General features: G+C 39.1%; 1 protein-coding gene across 1 annotated transcript in view; it reads right to left on the bottom strand.

Moving 5' to 3' along the window:
* ARID2 (AT-rich interaction domain 2) overlaps positions 1 to 15,203 on the bottom strand; it is a 152,343-nt gene that overhangs the window by 49,075 nt on the left and 88,065 nt on the right. Inside the window, exons 7-15 of the mRNA XM_015816902.1 lie at positions 13,722 to 13,788; positions 13,390 to 13,640; positions 11,636 to 11,732; positions 11,102 to 11,311; positions 10,345 to 10,512; positions 9,123 to 9,198; positions 7,059 to 7,193; positions 5,954 to 6,150; positions 734 to 3,618 (exon numbers count right to left, since the gene is read on the bottom strand). Of these exons, the coding sequence (XP_015672388.1) occupies positions 734 to 3,618; positions 5,954 to 6,150; positions 7,059 to 7,193; positions 9,123 to 9,198; positions 10,345 to 10,512; positions 11,102 to 11,311; positions 11,636 to 11,732; positions 13,390 to 13,640; positions 13,722 to 13,788 (4,086 nt within the window). The remainder of the gene's footprint in view (positions 1 to 733; positions 3,619 to 5,953; positions 6,151 to 7,058; positions 7,194 to 9,122; positions 9,199 to 10,344; positions 10,513 to 11,101; positions 11,312 to 11,635; positions 11,733 to 13,389; positions 13,641 to 13,721; positions 13,789 to 15,203) is intronic.

The following is a 15,203-nucleotide window of genomic DNA, read 5'->3' as shown; positions in this document are numbered from 1 at the left end:
GAACATGTATCTAAAAAAAAGTCAAAAAGGAGTCAGCAATGTTATTAAATGGTCTGAGTGTCTTCACATTGTTGATGCAGTATTAACATCTTTTGTCACATGTATGAAGTAACATTGTTAACAAGAAAAAATAATAAGAATATACTTTCAAAACTAATGAACAGATCTAGTGATGAAAAAGAATACATCTTATTAATTAAAAACTTAAATGTTTTGTCTACTGAAATAAACTTGCAAGACTGAAACAATCTCTGCAGAAATTCAAAATTCAACAGCTGGTTACAGGTTTTTTGATATGTTTTTACATATAATACTGCATGAAGCATATGTAAAGTATACATGATGTATACAAAAGACAGCCATTGCAAATGAATGCATTAAGATGCAAAAGACAGCTTGAAATCCAAAAGGAACAGGAACTCAGGAACACAAATATTTAAAACTGTAAAATGTAGGAAAGCATCTCAGCTTTTGAAATAAGACAGTGAAGAAATAAAAGTAAAAACAATTCTTCTATGCGTAATCAAATTATATCCCAACTTATTTATTTCTATAAATACAAACCATTGTCCAGAAAATGATGAGTGATAACAGACTGGTAGGATTTACAAAATAGTTCTCATTTTAAGGCTGTTGAACAAATTATAAGCACTAAACCTTTATATCCCCACATACATACGCATGTATAAAATTAAATTTAATAGCTAGAAAATGAAGACTGCCAAGGACCTACCTGTGTGACCGTGTTTTGTATGTATGGTGCTGCATGCTGTTGCTGTTGTTGCTGCTGCTGCTGCTGCTGCTGCTGCTTTTGCTGAACAGCACTTTCTATTGCTACTTTTGCTACAGTACTTGGATCTGCTCCAGCAGGCACAGCTACCATAGTTGCACTACAGCCAGCTTTGTTAGGGTCACTAATTGTAACAATTCTAACTCCTACTTTATTGGGGATTCCTGGAACAGTTTCCCTGTCATTATCCTCTGCTGGCCTCTTTACAGTTTTGCATTCTGCTGTGCCATTAGTTGACCGTACTTCAGATGACAGAGTAGCTGGGGATCCACGAAATCCTGAGTGTGGAACTGCTATGATTTGATGCCCCTGTATAACAGAGGCTGTTGACTGTGGTGAGACAACTACACTTGGGCGTTGGTGAGGCACATCTGAATTCGAACTTGAAACTAGGGGTCCATTAGGTACATCAGGGTTGGTACTAGTAGGATGCTGGGTTAAGAGTTTTGAAGCCTCTTGTGTACTGCTTACAATAGGCATAGTCCCCAAAGCTAAAACAGGTCCATTGGAAAATCTTTCCCCTTGATCACCTTTGGCAGTATCTAGTTGTGTGGCATCCAAATTCTCTTGTTCTAGTGGAGAAATTTCACCATTTCCTACATGGTTGGAAGTTTTGTGATTTGGAATGTTTTTGCTTAAATGGGAACCATCGCCCTTTTCAAAGTCACAGATTCCATTAAGGAGGGGCTTCCTCAAATCACTTTTAAGTTCCTGTGTGTCTGGTTGTTCAAAGTTCTGCTTCCCAAGAGCTCCATTTTCATTCATGACTAATGACGATCCATTACTGACTTGTGAGAACTGATTGGCCTCATTTTGAGTTTTCCCTGAGTTAGCTGGAGGTAGACTGGAGTCATGCTTTCTTCCATTTAGAAGACTTCCCACCTGTGTTTCATTTTCTTTTGCATCGCCATTGCTGGTGTTTGCAGCTCCTCTTCTGCAAGAAGGGTTTTCCATTACTTCAATTTTGCGCTCATGAATATGTAAACCGGTTGCTTCCTTTGCTTCTTCTTCCTTTTGGCAAATTATTTTATCTCCTTTGAATGAAGTAGTAGTAGCAGAACATGATTGTCCAGCTAGAGGTGCCTGGTTAGGTGGAAGCGCTTGCACCTGAAGCCCAACTGTTGCTTGTGTCCCACTCATCGTTATTCCAGCTGGAGCAATTATTTGAGTTGCACTTCCCTGACTTGGATTTGCTGTAGCAAAACTAGTATTTGGCACAACTGTTATAGTAACCTGATTGCCGGAAGTTCCTTGAAAAATAGTTGCTGGGCTGTTTGAAATCAACTGGCCTGGCAATATTTGTAAATTGGAAATAGGAACAGTTTGTACTGTTCCTTGGGATTGGATCGCACTCTGGACCAACTGAACGTTTTGCTGTCCAACTAGTAATGGTTGAGCAGAAGACTGCCCTTGAACTCCAAAACTCGTTGCTTGGTTATTAGTCATCTGATAAACCACTTGAGGGCTGGGAGCTCTTGCACTGTTTGAAGGAGGAATTTGTGGTGCTGGGAGAATAAGTTTGCCACCAGGAGTAGAAGGGCCTCGTTTAGGAAGCAAGAGCTGTTTTATCAGACTGGATTCATTAGAAGGTGGCTGACCCACTCCAGGACTATTTTGTTGTGGCTGAACTTGCATCTGGACTTGCTGCTGCTGGACTTGCAGCTGTGTCTGGGATGATGCTGGTGAATGCTGCTGCTGCTGTTGTTGACGCTTCACAGAAAGCATCTGACTGACAGTAGGAGGGGGTCCTTGTGACTGAGGGGTGAGAGATGGAGATGATATTACTGTGGGGACTTGGTTGTTTGAAATTGGTCCAGGTGATGATGAGGAAGTTGGAGTTAAGTTTGGCTGTGCACCCAACTGAACAGTTTGGCCAGCTGGGATTGAAGCTGGATTAGTAAGAACAATTTGGTGAATGGCTGGTGCATACGTTGGACCTTGTTGAGTTGGTTGGCTTACAATCACTACACTTTGCTGAGGTGGTGGTGGTTTCTGCTGAGATTGCTGCATTGGTTGCTGTGCCACTGCTGCTGGAACTTGCTGAGAAGGCTTTGGGGCAATATTCTGAAACCCTACTCTTGATGTTGGTGAATTCTGGACACCAGCAATTGTAACCACCTGCCCAGTTGCAACTTGGAAATTCTGAACTGTAGTAGCAGAAACTATATTGGATGCTGACGTTGTGACATACTGCTGAGGTGCTATAATAACAGCATCTTGCTGCTGATTACCACCTGTGGATTGCTGAGTTGATGTTTGTACTGGCTGTGATGATGTGGTTATGAGCTGCTGAGCCTGGGAAACTGCTGAAGTGCATGCTGGTATGTTCTGTACTCTGCCAAATATATGACCTTGAGGTACAGCTTGTTGAATTACTGTAACAGGAGTGCCTGAGGATATTTGTCCTGGTACCATTGCATGTACAGGTGACTGCTGAATTACAGGTTGATGAAGTAAAGTCTGGGAGCTGACAACTGTAACAGAGGGTTGTGGTCCTGCAGTACTAGGATTCTGATTTGAAGATTGTGCTCCACCTCCTACAGCAATAGTAACAGGAACTGCACACTGTGGAATTGTGTTCTGTATTACCGTGGCCTTCACTACATCACAAGAAATTGGAGCTTTATTCTGTATGACAGCCACAGGAGCATTCTGTTGATGGTGACTATGAACTAAAGGGTTTTGTGGTATTCTGGAAACAGTCTGTACCACTGTAGATGCACCTTGAATTGGAAAAGACATCTGTGTTGCAGCTATAGTTGAAGATTGATTATTAATAGGATTCCTCTGAAAATGGTTTCCTATACTTGATGATCCATGTGGGAGTCCTGTTGATAAAGGGAAACAAATCTGAAGCGGTAATGCTGAAATCAGTAGGAATTAATGTTTCTAAATTAAGCTTTGAATAATTTCTTTATTGAATATTTGCCCCATTACCAGTGTGAGATACATAGAATTCATGGCATTCAGCATGAATTCTATGTATCTCACAGTGGTAATGGGGCAAATATTTTCTATTGTATCCTGAAACTGTGACAACAGTTTTTACCTTTCCTTCCTAATTCATTGAAATATTTCTTATTAAATGGCAACCCAATTTAAGCAGCTAAACTGGACACCATTAGATCATTGTAACTTTAGGCTCTAACTTTCTCAATACACTATAATTTTGAAACTAATGACCAACTATTTAGAAATTAAGTGAAATAAAATTGTTCAAATGTAATTAAACATTTATCTTAACTATCTAGTCCAGGGGTATCAAACTCAATTTCACTGAGGGCCGCATCAGCATTGCGGTTGCCCTTGGGGGAGCCAGGTGGGTGTGGCCAGGTTGGGTGCGGCCTACTGGGTGGGTGTGGATGAAGTGGGTGTGGCCTACTGGGTGGGCGTGGCCAGCTCTACATCATTCGTGTCAAGGGTGCCTGGGCAGGAGTGGGACAGATCTGAGGGTCTCTGGCAGAAGGGGGTGGGACCAGGGCAAGTGCCAAGGCATGGTCCACTGGAGGAGCCTCACTGTTCCTCTCAGGCCATGCGGGGGGGGGGCTGGAAGGTGGTGCGGGCTGCCGGGAGCCCTGGACAGCAGAGGTCAAATGCCCAGCAAGAAACGCAGCTGGGGAGGTGTCACCCTTTGTGTGGAATGAAGAAATGCACCATCGCCTGGAAGTGACCAGCACATGGCCTTCACCTACTTCACATATCTGGCTTGGTGGGCTCTGGGGGAGGGGATGCCATGAGCAGCGTGAGAGTCAACGTTACCTGCGCAATGCCGCCCAGCCCTCAGCCTGCCCGGTTTCGGCAGGCAGCGGGGTGCTTTCCTCATAGCGCCAAGAGGCTGAACAGGATGGTGCAAATCCAAAAAGAAGCGTGATGCCGCCCAGCGCCCAGCCTGCCTGGTTTTGGCAGGCAGCGGGGCGCTCTCCTCACAGTGCCGACAGGTTGAGCCGGGCGGTGCGAAGCTCGCCAGCTTTGCACCTTGCTGCCTGCTGAAACTGGGCAGGCTGGGGGCTAGGCAGCATTGCACTTCTCATCAGATTCACACCACCTGGCTCAGCTCTTGGCGCTGTGAGAAGAGCGCCCCGCTGCCTGCTGAAACCAGGCAGGCTGGGAGTTGGGTGGCCTCGCGTTTCTTTTTGGATTTGCGCTGCCCGGCTCAGTCTCTCGGCGCTGTGAGGAGAGCGCCCCGCTGCCTGCTGAAACCCCTCCCCCAGAGCCCATCAAGCCAGATATGTGAAGTAGGCGAGGACCATTTTCTGGCCACTTCCAGGTGATGGTGTATTTCTTCATTCCTCACAAAGGATGACACCTCCCCAAGGGGGTGGGGCCGACGCGACAGGGGCTGGTTCCTCGCTGTTTCCAGACGGCCTTGTGGAGCTAAGATTGAATGCATTTCAGCATAGATGGCTACCACAAAATTGTACAATGGCTCCCGGCTGGCCAGGGCCCAGGCAGCAGGGGCCATTCCCTCACTGTTTCCAGGATGGCTTCGCGGGCCACATGAAACCACTTTGCAGGCCGCATCCGGCCCCCGGGCCTTGTGTTTGACATGTCTGATCTAGTCCATACGACCTGCTGTTAGAAATTATTATATAATTTAATTAAGAAACTATGCTGGGTTTTTTTTCTTTGGCCAGCAGAGCAAAAATTAATTAGAGGATGTACCCCCATCTCCCAGAAAGACCTCACTGCAAGAAAAATAATATAATTATCCATTATATTATAGTATAATATAACTTTCCACCAACTGATACCATCTTCTGCATTCTTTTTCCCTTTTTATTCCCTTTTGCTTTTTTGTCATGTTTAATGGACTATAGGCACACTTTATTTATTGTAACGTATTCCTACCATACTTCCAAAAATATTTGATGATGTGATGATGATGATGTTATCTATTCAGTCACGTCTGACTCTTGGCAAGTCTATAGGCCAGGTCTCTCCACATCTTCTGATCTTGTACTATTTACTTCTTTGAGTTTTTCTATGCTCTGGCTGGTGTCAGCTTTGAAGGTGTCCAGCCACTATATTCTTTGACGACCTGGCTTCCTTTTACCACTAACTCTTCCAAACATAATTGTTTTCTCAAGTGACCAAAAATATTTATGCTCTTATAAATAAAAACTGTTCAATGGACAATACATGAAATTCAAAATATACTAATACCTGCTGGTGAAGCAGATGGAGTTACTTCAGGAACAGAATCAACCCGAAGAATAGGAGTTGAAGAAGATTGTTGCTGATAGTACATCTGAACAGGGAGTGGTAAAGCCCTCCTTTTTACTCCTACTACGTGAATATGAGCCTGCCCATTGTTATTTGCATCCTCAACTTTCTTCACTGAATGATTTGGAAATACAGTTCTATCAAAAAGAAGGAAATAATATTTAGAATGAGAATGTAGGGGTTTTTTTTAGACAATATGCTTTAAAAATGGAGTCTGTCCTGAGCAATAATTAAGGAGAAATGTAGTGCATATGGTTTGGAGCCGAACTAAAAAGCAATGATTGCCATATAAAGGAGAAAAAAATTGTAAGGAGGAAGGAAAAGTACTTTGAACTGCTATCATCTATCCTAGATTTTCTGTCAGCAGATAGGATTATTACAGAGCAATAGGTTCAAAGGAAGTAATATTTGATTTTTGGTTGAAAGTTAAAAGGGTTAATTTTCAAAAGAAAGAAAATTAAATGAGCAAACTATACTGAATTTGTATAACCTCTATTTCTTTTTTCAAACAATCAATGCTTTTAACAGTGATTATAGGTAGTCCTTGACTTATGACTACAATTGAGCCCAATATTTCTGTTGTTAAGTAAGATAGTTGTTAAGTGAAATTTTCCCCATTTTATGACCTTTCTTGTCATAGTTGTTAAGTGAATCACTGTAGCTGTTAAGTTAGTAACACAATTGTTAAATGAATCTGACATTCCCATTGACTTTGCTTATCAGAAGGTCACACAAGGCAATCACATAACTGTGGGACAATGCAACCATCATAAATACATGTCAATTGCCAGGTATCCAAATTTTGATCACGTGACCATGGGGGATGCTGCAACGGTCGTAAGTGTGAAAAATGGTCATAAGTCATTTTTTCATTGCCATTGTAACTTCAAATGGCCACTAAATGAATGGTTCTAAGTTGAGGACCACCTATATTTAAAGTAAACAATAATGGAAATATATTTTTTCTCAAATTTAGCAATCTATATCAACTATAGATAAAAAAAATCCAAAGTAGTGTTTTATTCTAGGAATGAGTTCCTCTTACCGAAGACATTTATAAAATCCAGTTGAAGTTAAAATTCCACCTCGAGCTAATTTACTGCATGTAGAGAGATATTCAGAGTACATTTCAGCTCGGGAGACTGAGCAATCTGAGTTAACCTCAAAATGGGCATTTAACCTGGGGAGAGAAAATAGAGGGGGGGAAATCTGGATGAGTAAAACTTAATAAAGATTACTTTCTCCTGATTCTAGAATAATTTTTCTCAACCTGATGCCAACAGTAGCTTGGAAGCACCATGGCCAATGCTTTCCAGCTCTTAAAGTTTTTTCTTCCTACCTTACTAACAGTGGAATTGTATATATTACAAAAGATTCGTAATACATGAGATATGGGTTGGACATTTTATTCATATTGCCTTGTATTCTGAAGTTGCTTTAAATGTGTTTTCTCTTAAATGGCCAATGTACATCAAATGTTAAAAATGTAAGGCATCCATGAAATATATGGCCAAGAATAGGTTATGTACAGCAATTCAGTTTATATTCAAATTATAACACATAATTGTATTTATAATCATGAATATAGGTCACAGTCATACTATACTGGTCTTAGAAAAAGTAAGCTTCTGTAATAACATATATTCATCTTGATAAAGGATTAAAAATACATCCTCTAAGACATGGTTAAAAAGTCTTTTCTTGTTCTGACTTCCTATTGTTCTCTCTACTTTGACTGGAGTTCAATGGACATATGTTGTGATGTCAAAGGAAGGAACAAGAATGTTCAAGCACTTTTATTTGGGGTTATTTTAAGGGTGGCATGAGTATTTTAACTTGGAAACTTATAAGCGCATATATGTGTGCAGTTCGATCCAATGATTAAGATACTGGACTAGGAGTAGGAAAAACTGAGCTGGAATTTCGTTTTAGTCATGAAAGCCAGCTTGGTGACCTTGAGCCAGTTATCCCCTTCTAGGTAAAATGAGTTGCCACTTGCCAGAAGTCAAGTATGATTTGGAGGCAAAAAAAGTATAAAAATTATTAAACCATACTGCTAAGGAAACTTATAGTTGACTCTGCTGCAAGAATTAAGCAAAACTTTTGTTAAAAAATGTGCTACATTTTATAAACTTGATAATACCCAAATCTTTGGAGAAAATAAAACTGGGTCTTTTTTTTTTTTTTGCCTCTAAAAGAGGCACCAGGTTTTATTTTCAGGGGATGTATTACTCATCTCCAGCCATCGACAGCCCTGCCCAGCAGGTCCACTTCTTCTGGGGCAGAAGGAGCAGCTGCATTCTGCAGCTGCATTCTGCCCTGCATTTCTCAGCCACAGGCCTTTCTGAAAGATCTATGCGGCCAACTACCGAGCTATGGATTCAATCCATAGCTCGGTTCGTGACTGAGAAATGCAGGCCTGGCTGCAGAAGATGCCCCAGAAGAAGTGAGCTGGCGAGGAGAGGCCTGGCTGCAAGGTAAGTGGGTGTTGGGCGCATGGGGCAGATCCACACCCCTACCCTAGCTTGATTTTTAAGTGTGTACCTCGCCCCAAAACTAGGGCTTATTTTTGGGTGGGGCTTATATTAGGCCCACCTCCAAAATCAAGCTAGGGCTTATTTTTGGGGTAGGCCTTACCTTCGGGAAAACATGGCAAGTACTTAAGTATGGAGGATTTAATATATAAATATCATGTAGTGGTTTTTTTTTTCCAAAACCTAGGAAGAACTTTGTGGGAACAGACCAAAAGCCCAATCTAGTATAGCATTCTATTCCTACAGCAGTCAATGAGATAACACCCCCCCAAATCTCAAACAAAACAAATGCAATAGAACTTAGTTTCATTTCAAAATATTAAAAGCACACATGGAATTTAAATATGCTGAACTTCTGTTCATTATATTCGTGTGTATACTGTACAATGAAATAACTTAAGAAATTCTGACAGGGAAATTTTTCCTTGAATAAAGCATTCAAATTAATTGACAAAATTTCTTCAAAACAGAATACATTATTGTTGGTTTATATTTTCAATAATTATTATGAAGCTTTGAAATGAATACAAAAGCTAGCTATTTCATGGGACATATCAACAGAATTAAATACTCACCACTGGCATGCAAATTTTTCACTGTCAATTTCTATTATTCCTGGTGGTGGAGCAACATGTTGTGGTGCTCTTGGTGCTATGAAAAGAAATAATAATTATCAATTTTATATAAAAATTACATAATCTTTGGATTGCTTACCATTACTCTTTCTTTAAAAAACTTAAAAACACTATAGAAAATGTTCAGTTTCCATTTTAAATTAAGAATGTTATCCATGCAGAGAGATCAATATGCAGATTGCAATTGCTCCAAATTTGGGGATGGAATGCATGAATGAAGATCTTTTGGTCATCTAGTAATTTTGCTGCATTTTGCTACCTGAACACTGCCCAAAATCTAAGCTAAGTTTGGAGGTCCTAATAAGGGGAAGCTATCATATACCCTTCTTTCTGGGGTCTATCTACCACAGCTTCAGGACGGATGCAAATGGAGTGCTAAGAGAGGAAGGCGACACCCATCTAGCCAGCCAGGTCAGCCAAATCAACTTTGGTGATCAATGGGTTGACGGATGTCACAGCCAGACTGCCCTCAGTTCTGAGTTATATTTTTTATTTTTATTTTTATTTACAGCATTAATTTATAAAAATCTAGCTATCAAATTCTGCAGTTTTAACTGTAGCTTCTGAATGCTCTTCAAGGGTAGCCCCATGTAGAACGTGTTGTAATAGTCCAATTGTGGCATGACTAGGATTTGAATGACTGAGTGCAGGGACTCCTGATCCAGGACAGGCAGCAAGTGGTGCACAAACTGAAGTTGTGCAAAGATTCCCCTAGCTCTTTGAGCAGAAGTTGTGAGTCCAGGAGAACCCGCAAGTTGCAGATTGGATCCCTCTGGGGTAGTGCCACTCCATCCAGAACTAAAAATGTCAAAGTCCTGGATCTTGGGGCTCTGTGCACTCAAAGCCATTTGGTCTTGGCAAGGTTCAGTTGAAGCCTGTTGTCTGACATCGAGGTGCCCACAGCCTCTAGGCACAGCGAGAGGGCAACAACAGCATCACTTGGGTGACCAGTTATAAAGTTGGGTTATCATCAGCATACTATAGATACCTCAACCCATCCTCATGGTGACGGATGATCTCACCCAGCAGCTTCATGTAGATGTTAAAAAGGAAAGAGCACTTAGCCAGATTTCATGCCTAGAAAGGACTAGAACTTATGATCTCCTGCTTTCTAGACTGGTGCCTTAATCACTAAACTGAACTTCAATAGGGTAATACTAACCTGGAGTAGCAGGGGCATGTCCTTGTGATGAAACTTGTTCCACTGCTTGTGGCCTAATTTCAGAGAGTACTTGGTGGTTGGTACTTTGATGTTCAACAAGTTTTACTGCACTGAGTGCATCACCTCCAAACATCTGGATGTCCATTGAAACCAGGCATACTAATGTATCTGTAAGTTAGCATAAATTAATATATTTTGTTCCACAAAAAGAATTACTTTCAGAAAGTTATTGTATTCAATTAAACTGAATTCAGCTAAAGTAGAGCTTTATCACTTTTCTAGACATTTCTATTTGTTTTGGCATTATAAGCAGAATTCATGACTGAAATCTCCAATATCTACTTCTGCTTACTTTTTATTTAAAAATTGAAACAGATTTTTCTATAAGCAAAAATGGTTTATTAATTGTGTTAGTCTATTGCTTACCTATGACACATCTATTGGTTCTGTTTTCCTTTGCACTTCATCATAATACTATAAAGGTTTAACTGAGATAAGAACTATGCAAATTAAATATAGTATCCACATAATTTTATTGGAAGAATAACTTAAGGCTTCTTTTGCAAGACATTTATGTAGCACTTTCAGTTTGCCAACTGCTTTATGATCCTTGCCATGATTACCCATAGCACAGAAAAGAGGAATTAAGACAAAGGACAAGCCATGTATCACTTTACAGAAAAAGCATCTATCAAAGTATTACTGAGGGCCCTGGTAATACAAGTGTTTTGTTAAAAACAACAGTCTGCTAGCTCACCTATACTTTTATCAACGTTAGCTATTTTGCTACAGGCCACTTCACCCATTTCAGTGAGCATATAGAGCACTTCCAGAGCAGATATAACAAGTAAAACATCAGGTAATGTGAGATGACAGATGATTTCTTTGTAAGATTCTTGATCTACATATTCACAAATTAAGACCCCATTGTCTTCAGCTTTACAAAGATTACCCAAGATTTCCATGCCTGAAACAAACAAACAAAAACCAGTGTCGTATAGATGTCACAAAGGAGCATAATTTGTTCTCTGTTTCCAGAGTATAGGATACAGAATAATAGTTTCAAGTTACAAAAACACAGATGCCAGTTTAGTATTAGAAGAAAAAAAGAAGTATGACAGTGGAACCAGTTATCTAGAGAGGTGGTAAGTTACTTCACAATAATTATCTACAAAGAATAGTTTAGATTTTTGCACTGAGTAGAAGGTTAGACTCAGTCCAAGTAGACGGTTCTTCCTCTGACTTTTATAAAAATGATACTTTACACAAGATACTGTAATCACATACTTACCTCGCATTTTTAAGAATCTGTCCCTTGACATTAAGCACTTAGTAACAGTATGAAACATTAGATGAGTTGTTTTAAAATCAACAGGGTCCAAGAGAAGCTGAAAAGACAGAAAGCAAATATTAATGATGGAATGATTCATCTTATAAAATTAATATCATTATGGAAATCTTCCAAATTAAAGTAATACTTAAAACATATTGAAAATGTTATATTCTATCTGTGACTTTACTATTTCAATATAATCCTATATTTCTATGCACTTTGCACTTAAGTAGCTAGTTAACACTAAAATGAAAATTAACAAAATATGAAATTGGATCATCATAAACAGCAGCAGCATCCTAATCGCAAAGTTTCAATTTCTGTTCAATAACAGATCCAATATTTTAATTTAATTTTCACTTGTCCCATACTTACCCCCACCCCATTATTAGTGGCAACCATGGTAATAAAATATTATTCCAGAGTTAGACAACAATCTGTTTAATATGCATAGTAAAGGACTATGTTGTGGGACTCCACAGGGCAATGTTAAAATATTAAACACTTATCATCTGAATGTAGCATGGCATGAAGGACTAAAACCACTGTAATACAGTGCCTCCAACATCTAACCCTACCAGTAGTTCAGAATGGTACTGTAGGGTTTCAAAAACCACCATCCAAAGAAACTAGTAAGGCCCTACCTTTCTCAGTCAATTTCCACATTTTTACTCCAAATATTTCACATTATTGGATAATATCATTCTGAGACTTACTTAATTTGCATTATAGATAGTCCTTGGCTGATAAAGGCAATTGGGACCAGAATTGCTATCGCTAAGGGCTATCGTTATAAAACACAATGTCATGTGACTACACCACTTAGAGATGGCAATTTTGGCAGTGCCAATTGCTATCAATAAGTGAGGATCACTCAGGTTATTAAGCAAGGCTCTCCTGTGACTGCTATTTATGATTTTTTGCCAGCTTCACCTCTGACTTCCCAGAGGGAAAGGGAGCAGCTGGGAAATGTGTGTGTGTGTGCACGCGTGAACGGAACTGTGTGTGAACAGGGCCATGTGCACCGCACGGGGCTAGCAGTCCCGTTTGCTCATGCACGCAAGCAGTAGCCGCCACTGCTAGCACTTGCCGCATGAGCAAATGGGCTATGAAACTCCCACATGCGCTAGCAGCTCTATTTGCGCAGGCGCTAGCCACCGCTAGCCCTGCACACATGTGCAAATAGGTCCACGGGTGCTAGTGCGAGTGGAGGTAAGGGCACACACACATGCACACACTGGCCAGCCTGTCCCGTGGCCCAGTGGCCAGTAGGCCACAGTCCGCTAGTGGGCCGCGGCCCATAGGTTGGGGACCTCTGTGTTAGAAGAAATCTCATTCTTCTAATTCCTCTCCAGGAAGCAAAAATAATACTGTTAACAAAAAAAAGCTTAAAAGCCATCTGTCCTTTAAGAGGTGTTCAACAAAATCCAAAGAAAGTACACTTGTATGTAATACGAAATGCAAAGCTTCATAGGAAAAAACAATAGGATTCAGATTTAAGCCATGACTTATTAGTATTCTGTTACTTCAGGTTAGGTTTGGATCTAAACAACTTTATTTAATGATCTTTGATGATAAATAAAATGTCTGAGAAATCACCAATACCAATGTGTTTCCCTTTATATAACACTCCATAAGGTAAAATAGATATTCACTCCTACTTCATACTTTAAGCTATTTAAATTATATGTATCACTTTTTAAATTTCTTACCTCGGCAGCAATATTTCCTAAAGTGTCAAGCCCCAATTGTCTTAAAGAAATAAAATGACTATGAGCAGAGAGCAACAAAAAACGAAGACAAGTACGATTAGCTGCCAATAATTTTACATTTCCCTCCTCAAAGGAGAGATTTCTTAAAATCACTGCAATCTGGAGAACTCGCTGTCCTTCAATATCATTAATGCCCAACTTGCGTGGTGGATGAAATAAAGACTCCCATATCCAGTCTTCTGATACAGTATCTATAAAAATAAGATAATTATTTCAATGGTTCAGTTCAAGATATACCAACAATATTCTATTATTTATCCACTGCAACTCACCTTGAGATTTGTTTCTGTCAGAAATAAGGTCACGTACTTCATTATCGTCAACAATATCCTTCCAAAACTAAGGCAAAAAAAAATATATTTTTAGTGTGAAACTTAAAAACTGTTCCTAAAGCAGCTAGTGTGTAATAAGGGAGGAAAATAATGTATTGCACACATTATTTATTTACTAGGAAGCTTTCTAGGAAAAAAGAAATATTAGAATTGTATAGGGGTAGATCTCAGTTAATGATGGTCCTTTGCTAAGTGACAAAATCATAAAATGTGGTGTCACATGACCAGAACTTACAAAGGCAGATCCAATTGCAGTCATTAGGTGAATTCTATATGGCTATTAGGCACCATGTCACTTGATCATCATTTGTAATCTCCAGTCAGTTCCTACTGATTTTTGTTTGTTGAAAGTTACAACTGGCAATCATGTGAATCCAGGATGCTGCAATCATCGTGACTGTGAGCTAGTTGCCAAATGCCTGAACTGTGGTCATATGACTTGGCAACATTGTGACCACTGTAACTTTGAGGACTGGCCTTAAGTGTCCTTGTTAAATGTCATCATAGCTTCAAATGGTCTCTGAATGAATGGTTATTACCTGTATTTCCAAAACTTCTCTCTAATGGATCTTTATTTAATATATAAGCACCACAGGTTTTCAATGGTAGACTTTGACTCTGTATACATATACATGCACATATACATATATTCACACATATATACATATATAAAATTATAATGCTGAAGTATAATTTTAGTCTGATTTACATCCTTTAATTCAAAATTTAAATAAGATTAGTTCAATAGATATCAATTGTGAGATCTTCATATTTAACCTTAGTCTCTCTTTTTGAAATTTTAAGTAAAATCAGTATTTATCACCAGTGTGTGCGCACGCACGTACAAGGAAATTACGTTTATTCTCCCTGAATGTGAATGAATAAAAACAACCAAAAACAAGTTTAAATACTATACTGTACCACCAATTACAATTAGTCATATGAAAACACAATCTTATTTCCTGTCATAAATGTAATTGTAGAAATAATCATATATTCCTTAATCATAAATCTGATTAAGTTTGTAAGATGCACTATACATGTAACATTAAAGAAATAATAAAACATCAAAAAAAATTAGAATTTTCAGCATATAAATATTTTTAGAAATGCCAACAAATGGGATTTTAAAGTAATTTAATGTTTCAACTGCTTTATAGAAAACAGTTAGAGTTTGGAATTCATCCAGTCTTAAAAGCATACTGAAACTATAGAACAGCATTATTGTAACTAATGGTACAATTAGTTTCCTAAAGCACAATTAGTTCAACTGATGTTGTAAGCTAAACATATTATAATTTGGTTTATTTCCATATGGCCAATCAAATATAAAAACATTTAACCTTTCTGATATAATTATCAGTTAGTTCTATTTTATTACATGCTAGAATGCACGAAGATTCAATATATCAAGTCTTTTGA

This window comes from Protobothrops mucrosquamatus, unplaced genomic scaffold (assembly GCF_001527695.2).
Source record: "Protobothrops mucrosquamatus isolate PMUCROS unplaced genomic scaffold, P.Mucros_1.0 scaffold526, whole genome shotgun sequence".
NCBI lineage: Eukaryota > Metazoa > Chordata > Lepidosauria > Squamata > Viperidae > Protobothrops > Protobothrops mucrosquamatus.
The sequence above is the reverse complement of the archived record's forward strand: the minus strand, read 5'-3'. Positions and strand labels throughout refer to the sequence as shown.